Source organism: Pleurodeles waltl, chromosome 8 (assembly GCF_031143425.1).
Source record: "Pleurodeles waltl isolate 20211129_DDA chromosome 8, aPleWal1.hap1.20221129, whole genome shotgun sequence".
In the NCBI taxonomy this organism is placed as follows: domain Eukaryota; kingdom Metazoa; phylum Chordata; class Amphibia; order Caudata; family Salamandridae; genus Pleurodeles; species Pleurodeles waltl.
Genome location: NC_090447.1, coordinates 1,417,778,315 through 1,417,792,030, shown reverse-complemented (window position 1 = coordinate 1,417,792,030; position 13,716 = coordinate 1,417,778,315). Strand labels below are relative to the sequence as shown.

At 49.2% G+C, this 13,716-nt stretch overlaps 1 protein-coding gene across 1 annotated transcript in view; it reads right to left on the bottom strand.

The window, feature by feature from the left end:
• Window positions 1–11,823, bottom strand: part of SIM2 (SIM bHLH transcription factor 2) — a 285,872-nt gene extending 274,049 nt beyond the window's left edge. The window contains exon 1 of the mRNA XM_069202534.1: window positions 9,830–11,823. Within this exon, the coding sequence (XP_069058635.1) occupies window positions 9,830–10,004 (175 nt within the window). The 5' untranslated portion in view covers window positions 10,005–11,823. The remainder of the gene's footprint in view (window positions 1–9,829) is intronic.
• Between the last annotated feature and the right edge of the window lie 1,893 nt (window positions 11,824–13,716).

Here is a 13,716-nt window from a genome sequence, read left to right as displayed (position 1 = left end):
TGTAAGTATAGCTGCGCTGTGTATATCAGTATGTACATCTGCACTGTGCATACCTGTATGTATAGCTGCACTGTGTATATCTGTATGTGTATATGCACTGTTTATATCTGTATCTGTGCTGTATATATTTGTACATGTACCTACACTGTGTATATCAGTATGTGTATCTGCACTGTCTATACCTGCGCTGTGTATGTCTGTATGTGAATATGTGCTGTGTATACCTGTATACCTGTATGTATAGCTGCACTGTGTATACCTGTATGTATAGCTGCGCTGTGTATATCTGTATGTGTATCTGCACTGTGTATACCTGTATGTATGGCTGCACTGTGTATATCAGTATGTGTATGGCTGCACTGTGTATATCAGTATGTGTATCTGTGCTGTGTATATCAGTATGTGTGTCTGCACTGTACATACCTATATGTATAGCTGCACTGTGTATATCAGTATATGTATCTGTGCTGTGTATACCTGTATGTCCAGCTGCACTGTATATATCGGTATGTGTATCCGCACTGTGTATACCTGTATGTATAGCTTCGCTGTGTATATCAGTATGTATATCTGCACTGTGTATCTCTGTATCTATAGCTGCACTGTGTATATCTGTATGTGTATCGTATAGCTGTGCTGTGTATACCTGTATGTATAGCTGCACTGTGTATATCTGTATGTGTATCTGCACTGTGTACATCTGTATGTATAACATAGCTGCTCTGTGGAAATCTGTACATGCATCTGCACTGTGTACATTTGTATATGTACCTACACTGGGTATATCTGTATGTGTAGCTGCACTGTTTATAGCCCTACGTGTATCTGCACTGTGTTAATCTGTATGTGTATCCTCACTGTTTATATCTATAGCTGCGCTGTGTATATCTGCACGTGTACCTACACTGGGTATACCTGTATGTGTGCTTGCACTGTGTACGTCTGTACGTGTATCTGCGCTGTGTAAATCTGTATTTGTACCTACACTGGGTACATCTGTATGTGTTACTGTACTGTGTATATCTATATGTGTATCTGCACTGTGTATATCAGTACGTGTATTTGTGCTGTGTGTACCTGTACGAGTATCTGCGCTTTGTAAATCTGTATTTGTACCTACATTGGGTATATCTGTATGTGTAACTGTACTGTGTATATCTATATGTGTATCTGCACTGTGTATTTCTGTACGTCTAGATGCACTATGTATATCTGTACGTGTATCTGCACTGTATATACCTGTACGTGTATCTGCACTGTATATACCTGTACGCCTGTGTCAACGCGATCTAAGTATCGGGCGGTCTATTTCTGTGTATTCTTGCATCTGTCTACGTCGTTTATTTTATTGTCTAGGCGCTTGCGTCCCTGTGCTGTATTTCAGTGTATGTGTACAACTCTCTGCCTTGCCAGGTTCTTCCCACAAGTACTTATGTCTGAGCTCCGTCTGTAACTTCTGTCACACCACGGGATGGCTAGCAAACTATATAACATAAACATAAACATGGTCTCTGTGTCTCGCTGACGCGGTCTGTCTCTCAGAGGCGCTTAGGGATGCTAGGTTGTATCGCTTTAATTGCCTGAAAAAGAGGCGCTGTATTTTATAAGTTAAAGGTATAAAACCTGCGACCATTCGGTGTAACCAGCTCCCCAGTGTACAGATGCGCACCCGCTGCGCCGACGAGCAGGGGCGAGCTGGGGGGGGGGGGCAAGGGCGTTACACCCCACCCCCACTCAATACATTTATTTTTTTATAAATAGTGGGGTACAAGTGGTTTTAGTGGGGTACGGTGAGGTGTGGATTTCCCCCAGTGATTTTTACATACACACTGACAAAAACGCACACATTCTCCCTCTCTCTGTTTTGAAACTCTTCTTAAATGTTGGTCATTTTTATGAAATCGTGTGTTTTCTTTAACTTAGTAGCCCTACCAATCGGCATTGCCCTCCCTTTCCACTGCTCCGTATGCCCCTCACTCGCGCCCTCCTTGTTGTATAGTAAAGTTTAACAATAAAGTGCCAGCCCGCTTGTTGGAGAGTCTGAAGCTCATCCAGCGCCCCTCCATCTCACTGACCACGCGAGGCCCCGCCGAGGAGACCCAGAGAGCTCTCGGGGAGACCCACCTCGGCTGTCAGCAGGGCACGGACAAACACGGTGTAGGTAACCCGGAGCTGAGGGCGCCCAACCTGCCCTTAAATGTCCGATTCATGCTGGTCTTAGCTAGGCCTGTACATACGGCGTTTACATGTAAGTGTGTGTGTCACTCTCTTTAACGTGTGTGTGTGTGTGTATATATATATACATATATGTATACACAACTGTAATATATATAGATGACAGATAGACCGGTGTTAGCAACTTGTCGGTCATATTTATATAGATTATATATATTTAGATTAATTAAATATATATATACATATATATATTTGAGTATATATATATATAGAGAGAGAGAGAGTGTCAGCGAGAGAGATACAATTCCATAGGGATACATGAATACACATATCTCTCAGCAATGGAGATCTTTAAATATTAGTCTTAGATAGCTAGTTAATTATATCTATACTTGTCAGTTCCTCTCGTTATATGTATCTATGCATTACAAAGATGCATTCATAGATATATGAATACATAGCTTTGTAAATACATATATCAAACAGATATAGAGAATGGAGAACATTAATGATAGATAGATAGATAGATAGATAGATAGATAGATAGATAGATAATGGTAGGCCACATGCTAACACACACACAGACAACACACTCACAAACTGCCGCACCTGCAACTACACACATACTGAAAAGCTAACGTGCAGACACAAATACTCACACACGGACATACACACAAACACAGGCTGACAATTACTCCACACCCCGCCCTACACATTCACAGCTGTACCTTGCCCATTGTATAGTACATCCCTGCGACACTGTGGCCAGGTATAATATAATATGTGGCCTCGTCCTATGGAAAGCAGTAATTGGGGTGGTTAGTTTACAAAGCGGCTACACATGTCGCATGCAGTGCGTGGGCCGCTCCACGGGGTGTCTGATACCCCACGATCTGTCTGGCGTCTGATCTTGGGCCCTCGCCTCCACACACCGTGGGGCGGACGTGTGCCGACACGGGTGGCCAGGGCAGGGCCTGCGGGTGACCTGGGTGTGAAAGGCTGCAGGACGGGCCGGTTGTACTGCTCTGGACCCCCAGCAGATACAACGGGTAGAACAGCCCCCCACCCACTCCCTGTCTGCCGGCCCCACGATCCGGACCCTGCACCCGGGCTCGGAGCCCCCCGGCGCTCTTCACGGACCACCGCGGCCTGGGCCCGGGCACTCAGGCCGGACAGCAAGCACTCGGTGTAAGAACTTCTCACACGCCGTGTTTGTGCCGCAAAATACTGTATGTGTTGGTGTGTTTACGCGTCTGCCTCGAGCTTTCTTTCTATTTACACATCAGGCTGCAGTGTGCGTTGTCTGTGCAGTTTTTAAACTAAGGCCGTAAGTTTGGAGCTCCATTAGACTAGTGTTCTGTTGTGTTTGTGTATGTACGCGTGTGTCTGTATAGGGCTATGTACCTGTCCCCACATGTGTGCATCACTTGGTGCGTGCAGTCTTGGAAATGTGTGTTCTAGAAGCCCGGCGAGACTGCTTTGTGAGTGTGTGCAATCTTGGAATTATTATACGTGCTGGGAGCACCGTACGACTATGTTGTTAGTGCGTGTGGGAGCGCGCGACGTTACATAGCCTTGTGTGGCCCGTCACGTGTGTCTCTGTGAAAGTTTATGTGTTTGTAGCTGTGTAACTAAAGAAGTTGTGTGCTGGGGCACTGTTAGACGAGTGTATTGCCGTGTGTTGTGTGTGCGTTTATATCATAGATCTATGGACACTCATGGGTGTCTCAGGGCGCCCGCGCGTGTGTGTGCAGCTTTTGAACTAGTGTGGTTGTGTGGTAGGAGCACGGCAAGACTAGTGTGTGTGTGTGTTTGGAACGGATGTGCCTGTGTGCTGGGAGCACTGTTAGATCAGTGTTTTGCTGTGTTTATACGTGTGTGCGTTTATATAGACCTATGACACCATAGGTGTCTCAGGGCGCGCGCGCGTGTGTGCACTTTTTTAACTAATGTGGCTGTCTGGTAGGAGCACGATCACTAGTGTGTGTGTGTATGTGCGTACAGCTGAGGAACTAATGTGGTTGTGTGCTAGGAGCACAGTGACTACTAACCGTGTGTATGAACAGCTTTGCAACTAATGTGTCGGTGTGCGTGGGTGTATGTGTGTTTACAACTTTGGAACTATTGTGGATGTGTACTATGAGTATGGGAAGACATGTGTGTGTGTGAGAGAGAGAGAGTGTGCGTGTGTATTCGGCTTTGGAACTATGTGGCTGTGTGCTACGAGCACGGTAAGTCTAAAGTGTGTGCGTGCGCGTGTATGTGGGTTTACAGCTTTGGAACTAATGCGGCTGTGTACTAGGAGTATGGTAATACCAACGTGTGTGCGTGTGTGAGAGAGAGTGTACGTGTGTATTCGGCTTTGGAACGTATGTGGCTGTGTGCTACGAGCACGGTAAGAGTACTTTGTGCGTGGATGTCTGTATAAGACTATGTGCCTGTTTACACATGCCTCAGTTTGTTTGATTTTGTGTGTTTGCATATGTGTGTGGAGCTTTGGGACTAAGGCGTGCCATAGGTCTACCCTCTTTGTGTGTGTCTGTGTGCCTCTTTAGGCATCGCCCAGATTCTCTTGTGTTTGTGTGTGTGCCCTTTAGAAACTAGAGATGATTTGTGCTTGGGGCATTGTTAGACTGCTGTGTGTGTCCCACTGAGTCTATGTGTCTGTTTACATATGTGTGCCCCAGTGTCACGTGTCTGTTTACCTCGGTGTGTGTCTGCCGCTTTATGCTGAGGAGAGAGTGCACTGTGGCACCGTTAGGCAACGGTTGTCTGGTGTGTGTTGCTGTGTGGCGCCTACGTGAGTTTATGTGTCTGGTTAGGTGCGCGCGCTGCGTCTCAGCGTGTCTCCTTTTTGCGTTGTTTTGTGCCACTGCGTGGTTTGTGGTTTCTGCCAGCCTGTGTGTGTAACCAGCTTATTTCATTGGCTTAATAACCCTCCAGATGCTTTCCACAGGAGAGACCCATGGCGCTAACAAGTTTATCACGAATAAAATGCGCGACCAGTACACATTGCGCGTGGGTCCCTGCGCGCATTCTGCCCCTGTTCGCCCGGGCATCTGTTTACTATTTATGGCTCTGATTGTTTCGTGTTGCATGTAGTTTGGTTCCTTCGGTTATTAAGCCACCAAGGTCTATATCGTTAAAGGCTCGATGCGCTAACATAAAAACCTATCCCACCCGCTGTACACAAACATACATGCTAGAGTATAAAATGTCTTATTTTGCCTGTTTGTGGGCGCGGGTGAGTGGTTTTGTACCTACACTATGTATATTTGAATTTGTATCTGCACTGTGTATATCTGTCGGGTGTACTTATTTCAGGAAAATGTATTGCGTTGATGTCTGTACGTGTGAGCACATTTAAAGTGCTAAATACATCACGACTATGAATTAAATCTCAAATTTCAAATTGTTTGTCTCTTACGTCTGGAAGGGGGAGGCCGGCCCCCTGCTCAGGGCCCGTGAATGCGCGTGATATTGCACTGACTGACACTATGTGTGCAAATTACTCACACGCGTAAAAAAAGCAGAGTATTTTTGGCGTAGGCGCATGGATACATCAGCCAACATGGAACATACGCGAAAGCCTATTTGTGTGTGTTCGTACGTATGTGCTGAAAAACAGTTTTTGAATAAATGAAATATGTAATAAAAAATAGCATTTGAAGACGTTGTCGCCTTTTTTCAGAATAAGACACGGGGCCGCCATAGGCGTGCGTGTCAACGGTGATATTAATGCCTGACATGCGAATTCATATTTACATGTGCATATTTAAACATAAATGTTAATTCGTGTGACGTGTTTTCTGATAAATGAACTCGTGATCATACGTGGAGACACTGCGAAAAAATGTGATTTCAGGTTTCTAAGCACACACTATCTGTAATACGAATTCATATTTAAATGTGCAGAAATTCTATGAAATAAAGTATAGGTTATATTTGTAGATACTGTCTGAACAATACAATCATGTTTATATGCGGACACTTTAAATATATATATACATTTATGTCTACATTTACGTCTGAAATATGAGTTCGTGTGTTTCTCTGCACATGCTGTCTCAAATAAGTGCCCATGTTGTCTGAAATACTTCGTTTATACGTGCACATACTGTGAAATGTAAAATAATTTGTGTGTGTACATATATATATATATATAATAATGTTTCTGTCTAAAATATAAATTTAGGCTTAAATAAGCTCATACTGTTTTACATACGAATTCGTGTTTTCTGAAATAGAAATTGTTAATAATTGCACTCACTCGCTGAAGCACGAGTTCATGTTTATCTGTGTAGACTATCTGAAACATAAATGCATGTCATATGGGAACATAATGGAATGTGAATTAATGTTTATAGCGGTGCATGCTATCTGAAATACGAGCACATACTCTTTGGAACGTATTCACCTTTATACATGCGTGCACTCTAAAATAGGAATTCAGCTTTATACGAGATCATATCGTCTGAACTGTATTTTCGTGTTTACATGTGCGCACACTCTGAAAATTAAGTTATGTACCCGTGTGAATGCAGATATTTAAACTCGTGCACATACGCCGTTTGCGCGCCAACACACATCCACTGCACTCTTAAACAGAGACGATTTTGTATGTCATTCTCAATGTTTTTAATTGCTCTTAATATCCGTGTTCCTAGTAGCGCCTAAAGGTAAGGAAGCGGGACTAGGAGCTCAAACAGAGTCGTAAAAACACATTGATGAGTCTCAGAGGCCATAGCTATTCAGCGCCTTGAGGTGCTTAGATGCGATGGCGAAGCGCTATTTACTGCCAGTGTCAGTGAGTAAATCAACGATTTATTAAAAGGAGGGAACCCTGCCATCGGCTGTAAATTGTAGCGCGAATGTTCAGTCACCCGAGACCCGAGCCGCTGCCCTGGACTGTAAAAGCTCCGGAGTGAGGGAGGCCGGAGACCGCCTTACTTCACTTCCGGCTGGAGGTCACTCATCCTCGCGGGTTAAATGTTCACTAAAACCACTGGCAGTGTTGGCATTACTCATACTGCTCCTGTTGGGGTCGTTATATTATTATTATTATCAGACGTAGGATTGAGCTACCAGAAGTGAGCAGTAGGCGACCTGAGGGCCGGATCCGTCCTGGTACACCCGGGGCCCGGGCCTTGTGACACAAGCACGGACTAGGGGCCCCGCGGATACTGCGGGGCATGGACCGAGCAGGCCACTGCACCGCCTGCGGGATCCGGCGTAGTAATAATAATAATAATAATAATAATATCCGCAATGGTAATAATAATAATATCCGCGATGATGAGAATAATAATAATAATATCTGCGATGATGACAATAATAATAATAATAATAATAATAATATCCGCGATGGTAATAATATCCGCGATGATGACAATAATAATATCCGCGATGGTAAAAATAATAATAATATCCGCGATGATGACAATAATAATAATAATAATAATATCCGCGATGGTAATAATAATATCCGCGATAATGATAGTAATAATAGTTATAGTGATAACGCTGCCTCTTCGGTGCTCCAGTTCTCCTCGCTGCTCCACAACTCACACTCAGAGCTCAGAAGCTGCACACAGGCCCCAGGGGTTGCACACGGTGCTCGTGAGCTGCAGAATGCAGACGGGCCCCGGGGATTTGCATACAAACTTATACACACACAGGGTAGGTTGTACACACACGGGTAGGCTGCACACACGCACGGGTAGGTTGCGCACACACACCTGTAGGGTGCACACACACGGGTAGGTTGCACACACGCGCACGGGTAGGTTGCACACAAACACACACCTGTAGGTTGCACACATCCCGGCAAGCTGCAGGTTGTACTGACGGAGCCGCAGGTTGCTTACGGGGTGAATTCTCGCTGTATAGCATGCAGACAGACTCGAGCAGGTTGCACACTCCCCGGGGGGCTCCACACACACGGCAGGGTGCAGGCGGACACGAAGTGGTGGTACATGTACACCAGCAGGTAGCACACTCCCCAGGAGGTGAACCACACGGCCCAGGGGACTCCACACACACACAAGGCAGGGTGCAGGCGGACACGAGGTGGTGCCACATGTACACCAGCATGTAGCACACTCCACGGGGGGTGAAACATACGCCCCAGAGGGTTCCACACACGTCCAGAGGATTCCACACACACGGCAGGGTGCAGGCGGACACTAGGAGGTGGCACATGCACCCCAGTAGGTGGCACACTCCCCGGAGGTTAAACATAGGGCCCAGAGGGTTCCACACACGTCCTGAGGATTTCACACACACGGCAGGGTGCAGGCGGACACTAGGAGGTGGCACATGCACCCCAGTAGGTGACACACTCCCCGGGGGATGAAACAAACGACCCAGAGGGTTCCACACACGTCCTGAGGATTTCACTCACACGGCAGGGTGCAGGCGGACACTAGGAGGTGGCACATGCACCCCAGTAGGTGGCACACTCCCTGGGGGGTGAAACATATGGTCCAGAGGGTTCCACACACACGGCAGGGTGCAGGCGGACACTAGGAGGTGGCACGTGTACCCCAGCAGGTAACACCGTCCCCGGGAGGTGACCCACACGGCCCGGGGGGCTCCACACCCACGGTGCAGAGAGCTCCACAGACACACGACAGGCTGCAGGCGGACACGGGGGAAGTGACACGTACCCCCAGCAGATTGCGCACTCCCTAACAGGCTCCACACGGGCCCCAGTAGATTGCGCACTCCCCAACATGCTCCACACGGGCCCCAGCAGGTTGCGCACTCCCTAACAGGCTCCACACGGGCCCCAGCAGATTGCGCACTCCCCAACATGCTCCACACGGGCCCCAGCAGGTTGCGCACTCCCTAACAGGCTCCACACGGGCCCCAGCAGATTGCGCACTCCCCAACATGCTCCACACGGGCCCCAGCAGGTTGCGCACTCCCTAACAGGCTCCACACGGGCCCCAGCAGATTGCGCACTCCCCAACATGCTCCACACGGGCCCCAGCAGGTTGCGCACTCCCTAACAGGCTCCACGGGCCCCAGCAGATTGCGTACTCCCTAACAGGCTCCACACGGGCCCCAGCAGGTTGCGCACTCCCTAATAGGCTCCACACAAGGGCCCCAGCAGGTTGCGCACTCCCTTACAGGCTCCACACGGGCCCCAGCAGATTGCGCACGAGCTAACAGGCTCCATACGAACCCCAGCAAGTTGCAGACACTCGCGGAGGCTGCACACGCAGCCCACCTGGCCGCACTGAGACCCGAGGAGCTCACGCACCTTCGCATGCAGCACATAGACACAATGGAGTCACACAATGACCGGAGCAGGGTCATTGGCGACTCCAAAATGTTGTGCAATGTCCAGCAGATTTCATAAACACCCTGGCAGTTGGCACACAGTCCCCAGGAGGCTTCACACGCAAGCCAGCAAGTTCATATGCACAGCTCGGCGGCTTGAGCACATCTCCGCGGATTGCACACACGCACCTGCAGCTTGCACACGCCTCGGCAACGTTCACTGGCGGCTTGAAGCCTTCCAGGCAGCTTGAAGGCACACGCGCAGCACGCACATACCTCAGCAGCTTAGCACACAAACTCTGCTTGCACGCACCTCTGCAGATTTCACACACAGCAGGCGCACCCCCGCAGCAGGGCTCCCCCTTACCTTCGGGGAAGACGGCCCGCATCTTGAGGTAGCTGGTGGTGAGGCGGATGATGGAGGCCTTGTCCAGCTGGGCGGTGATGGCGGCCGGCAGGGGCAGCAGCTTGGCCAGCTCATAGAACTCGCCGTTCTCCTTCTCCCGCCGGCTCTTGGCCGCGTTCTTGGACTTCTCCTTCATGGCGGGGGCGGCCCGGGCTGCGGATCCAACGGAGACTGCGCAGGCCCGGGGCGGGCGGCACTGGCATAATAGACCCGGGACTGGCCGAGGGCAGGGGCATGGGGGGCCGAGTCAGCGGCCGAGGACAGAGCCGACTCCGAGCACGAGCCGGGAGCTGATGCAAAGGAGCCCGAAGGCTCGGGATACGGAGGCCGGTCAGCGGCCGAGGACCATCGCCAAGTCAGAGGCTGAGCAGGGAGCCGAAGAAATGCGGGTTGTGGGAACGGGGACCGGAGTTATGGGGGATCAAAGGCTGCGGTGGGAGCGTGGTGGGCACAGGGTGAAGGGTTTGGGGCATGGGAAGGATGGACCAGGAGGTGGACTTCAGGGATCTTCAGAAGTGAGAGCAATTCTTGGTCCTCGGGACGCTGAAGTGACTTCCAGAAGACTGAGGGGCACACGAACAGCGCGTTTCACCTCTTGCGCCTTCCCTGGCACACGGCGAAGTTCATCCCAAGATGTCCCACGGCCAGCTTTCTCAATAGGGAATTGGTGTACTTCTGCGAGAGAGATGTCACACACGGGGAAAGATGCGCCTCACCAAGAGACCTGCCTTGCAAGAGGAGGGGGGCATCTCCCAAAGTAGGAGGGCTGTCACGTCGTTCGTGCTGTATTAAGCCAGATATTCTCAGCCAGAAGTAGAGATGCGTCTGTGAAGAAAATATCTTTTTTTCCTGAAAGGAGGGATGCCGCAGGGGAAAAAGGTGTCCCAAAGAAGGAGATTTGTCTCACAGAAGAGGCGTCTTGGAAATAGCCCCGGTTTGGCACGAGATTAGGTGTTCCAGGAACAATCGCGCCTCTTCAGATGCGAGGAGCACCATAGAGGGACATGTTTAATGCCTGGAGACATCCCAAACGTATCTCGTAGGAGCAGAGATTTCTCATAGGTGCAGAGACTCCCCTTTAGGGGGAACCGTTTCTTGGGAGAACTGGCCCATAGGTGGCTCCTGGTCAGAAGACGTGTCTCGCTGGAGTTGAGATGGCTCCGTTTGTGCCGGGGCAGAGATGCCCCACCGGAGGAGAGCTGTCCCACCGGAAGAGAGGTGTCCCCTGACGCCCCGTGTCCTGTGAGGTGAATGGTTTTACTTCAGGTTTCTAGTCACCTCGTCCGGTGACCACCGGCTCCCTTCTTCCCTGCGCACGGCTCGAACGCAGTCTGTGCGCTCCGAGAGAGGGACCCCTCTGGCCCCCTCTCACACTCTCTCACAGATGCACAACTAGGGAGAGGCACCGAGCCCAGCCCCGCGTCCTCCTCACCTTGCAGGCAAATCCAACATTCAGCTCCAAAAATAGCCGGGCTGCCCGCCCCCGACGGCGCTGCGGAGCAGGGGGGCCCTCCGACTCCTTGGTCGTGCCAACTACGTGGGCCTGTGTCGAGATTTGTGGCACTGCTATAGGCCAGGGGTGCCTCCTGTGGCAGGCTGGACCCCTCCCGGACACCCCTTATCGGGGCTAGCGCTGTGGCAGGCCTGTGGGGAGACCTGCGGTGTCAGGCTGCAAGTGTGGCGCTTAAGGCGACGTCTCAGGCCAGTCACACCCGCCCCAGTGCTGCTATGAGTGTCCGGGGGGCTTCTGCTAAGTAACGAAAGAAAGGAGGCACGCGTGCGGACAAAGAGCAGGGGCTAGGAGCAGAGATCTCCCCTTGGCAGCACCCGCTGCGGCTCCTGTTTCCATCCACAAGGGTGCTATCTCCCCGGCGCCCGCGGGCACCCTCTTCTCCAGCCTACAACATCCATGTCCAGGGAGGCGAGCGCTCGTGTGTCTTCTTAATTTCGATCTCAGCTCATCTCTCAGCTCGTTCACTTACTCGAGAAAGCAATCAGAGCCCCAGCAGTTGAGGAGGAGGGGGGAGGGAGGCCACTCACTCCTTGAGTGACGTATGCGCTGGTCTTCTGACTCCCAAACTGAGGGAGACAGAGGAACGGGCCCTCTGCGAGCGCTCGCTGACTCTGCGTTTTCAAGTGGCTCTTTCCGAGGAGAAGACGAGCACCTGACAGCGCCGAAAGTGAAAGCGAAGTGACGCGCGAGGGCGAATGAGGGATACGGGCTCGGAAGCAAGATCTGAGGCCTGAGCCGTGAGAGCCAAGGGGAAGGAGCGAGGGCAGAGATACCGAGGCGGACGGGACAGTGAATGTGAACGCACAGTGTAGGACCCGGTGGATTGGGTCACAGGTCACTCAAGGGTCACTGAGCGTCAGTTGTGCCAATTGCAACCTGTTGGCTCCGGTATCCTGGGTCCTCGTTACCGCTGTCCCCAAATTTGAGCACCTAAAACACTCCCGTTAGAAGACGTCCTTGGGATACAAGGCAAAGAGGTTCGATGCTGGATTAGGGAAGTTGCGTCTGCTGGGAACTCAGAACACCAACAATGCCCAAAAAGGTTTCAATTATGATTATACTTTTTTTTTTTTTACAATTCGTAGAATGTACCTCTTTCAAAAGTCATAAATCAAAATATATGTTTAAGCAGCACACCTTTACATTAAACTTGTGAAATGGATGCTCTTTGTGAAATGAAAACACACAGCTCACGGGTTCGTGCGAACTGTAACACATGGTCATATCCATGCAAACTGTGCAAGATCAGCGATCGCAATACAATCAAGTCACAGCGGAAAAAAAAAACACAACCACGAATTTTTCCGCTGGAGGCACATTTAAAATAAATCACCCACACACGCGCACGCACGCGCGCGCTCTCTCTCATTTTTTGGTAAGTACTTGACATTAATTTCCAGGGACCATGGATATGACCATGTGTTACGTACCTGACGTATTAATCTTGTTTGATTGACAAAATAATTTAATTTTATTATATTTTTCTTTTGATGGAGCATAATTGCGCTCAGTTGATCCTTACATTATCCTGATAGATAGCTTTGACTATGAAACGGGTCGATACCTCGGTGACAATTACCCGGCGGAGAGAAACTTTCCAAAATGGTTTTTATGTGCCGAGATCCTTCCTTTACTCTTCGATTTTAAAATTAATAAAATCTCTACACATACCGTGGTGTACTTTCCACCTTTCCTTGATTTTATTGTGATCGACGTTTTTGCGCAATTTGAGCAAATCTATGAGCACTGTGTTAACTTGCACCGAGCGCCCATTTCATGATTTTAATGTATACCTGTGCTGCTTATAAATGTATATAGATCTATACATTTTGATATGAAAATGATTGATCTGGTCACATCCTCGCTCTTTTTGGGACCCGTGGCGCCTTACAGTACACTCTAGGTATCGCTTTTGCAGTTGACACCTGATTGGACACTGTTGCATGTTGTTGTTTGATTCCCCTATCCTCTTGGGACTTTGGGTGGCTCCTGTGGCCCTTACAGGAAACTCACACCTCAGCAGAGAGAATAGTACCACTCAAGAACGCCACCAGTCCAGCTATTGCTTTTACAATACTTCATTCTATACCAAGTAAAATACTACACATGGAAATATAAATCAATCAGGAAGCCGAAATGCAGATTTTCACAATTAACCAACCTATTGGCTTTGACAAAAGTTTTTTTTATAACCAATAAGCAACTAAAGAAATACTTTGGCTACAGGTTGTCACGGGCAGTAAACCACTCACTGCCCATGGGTTTTGATGAAACGTTTCCCTAATCCATAAGCCTATTGGCTTTAACTAAGGGATTTATCTAAAACAAACCACTG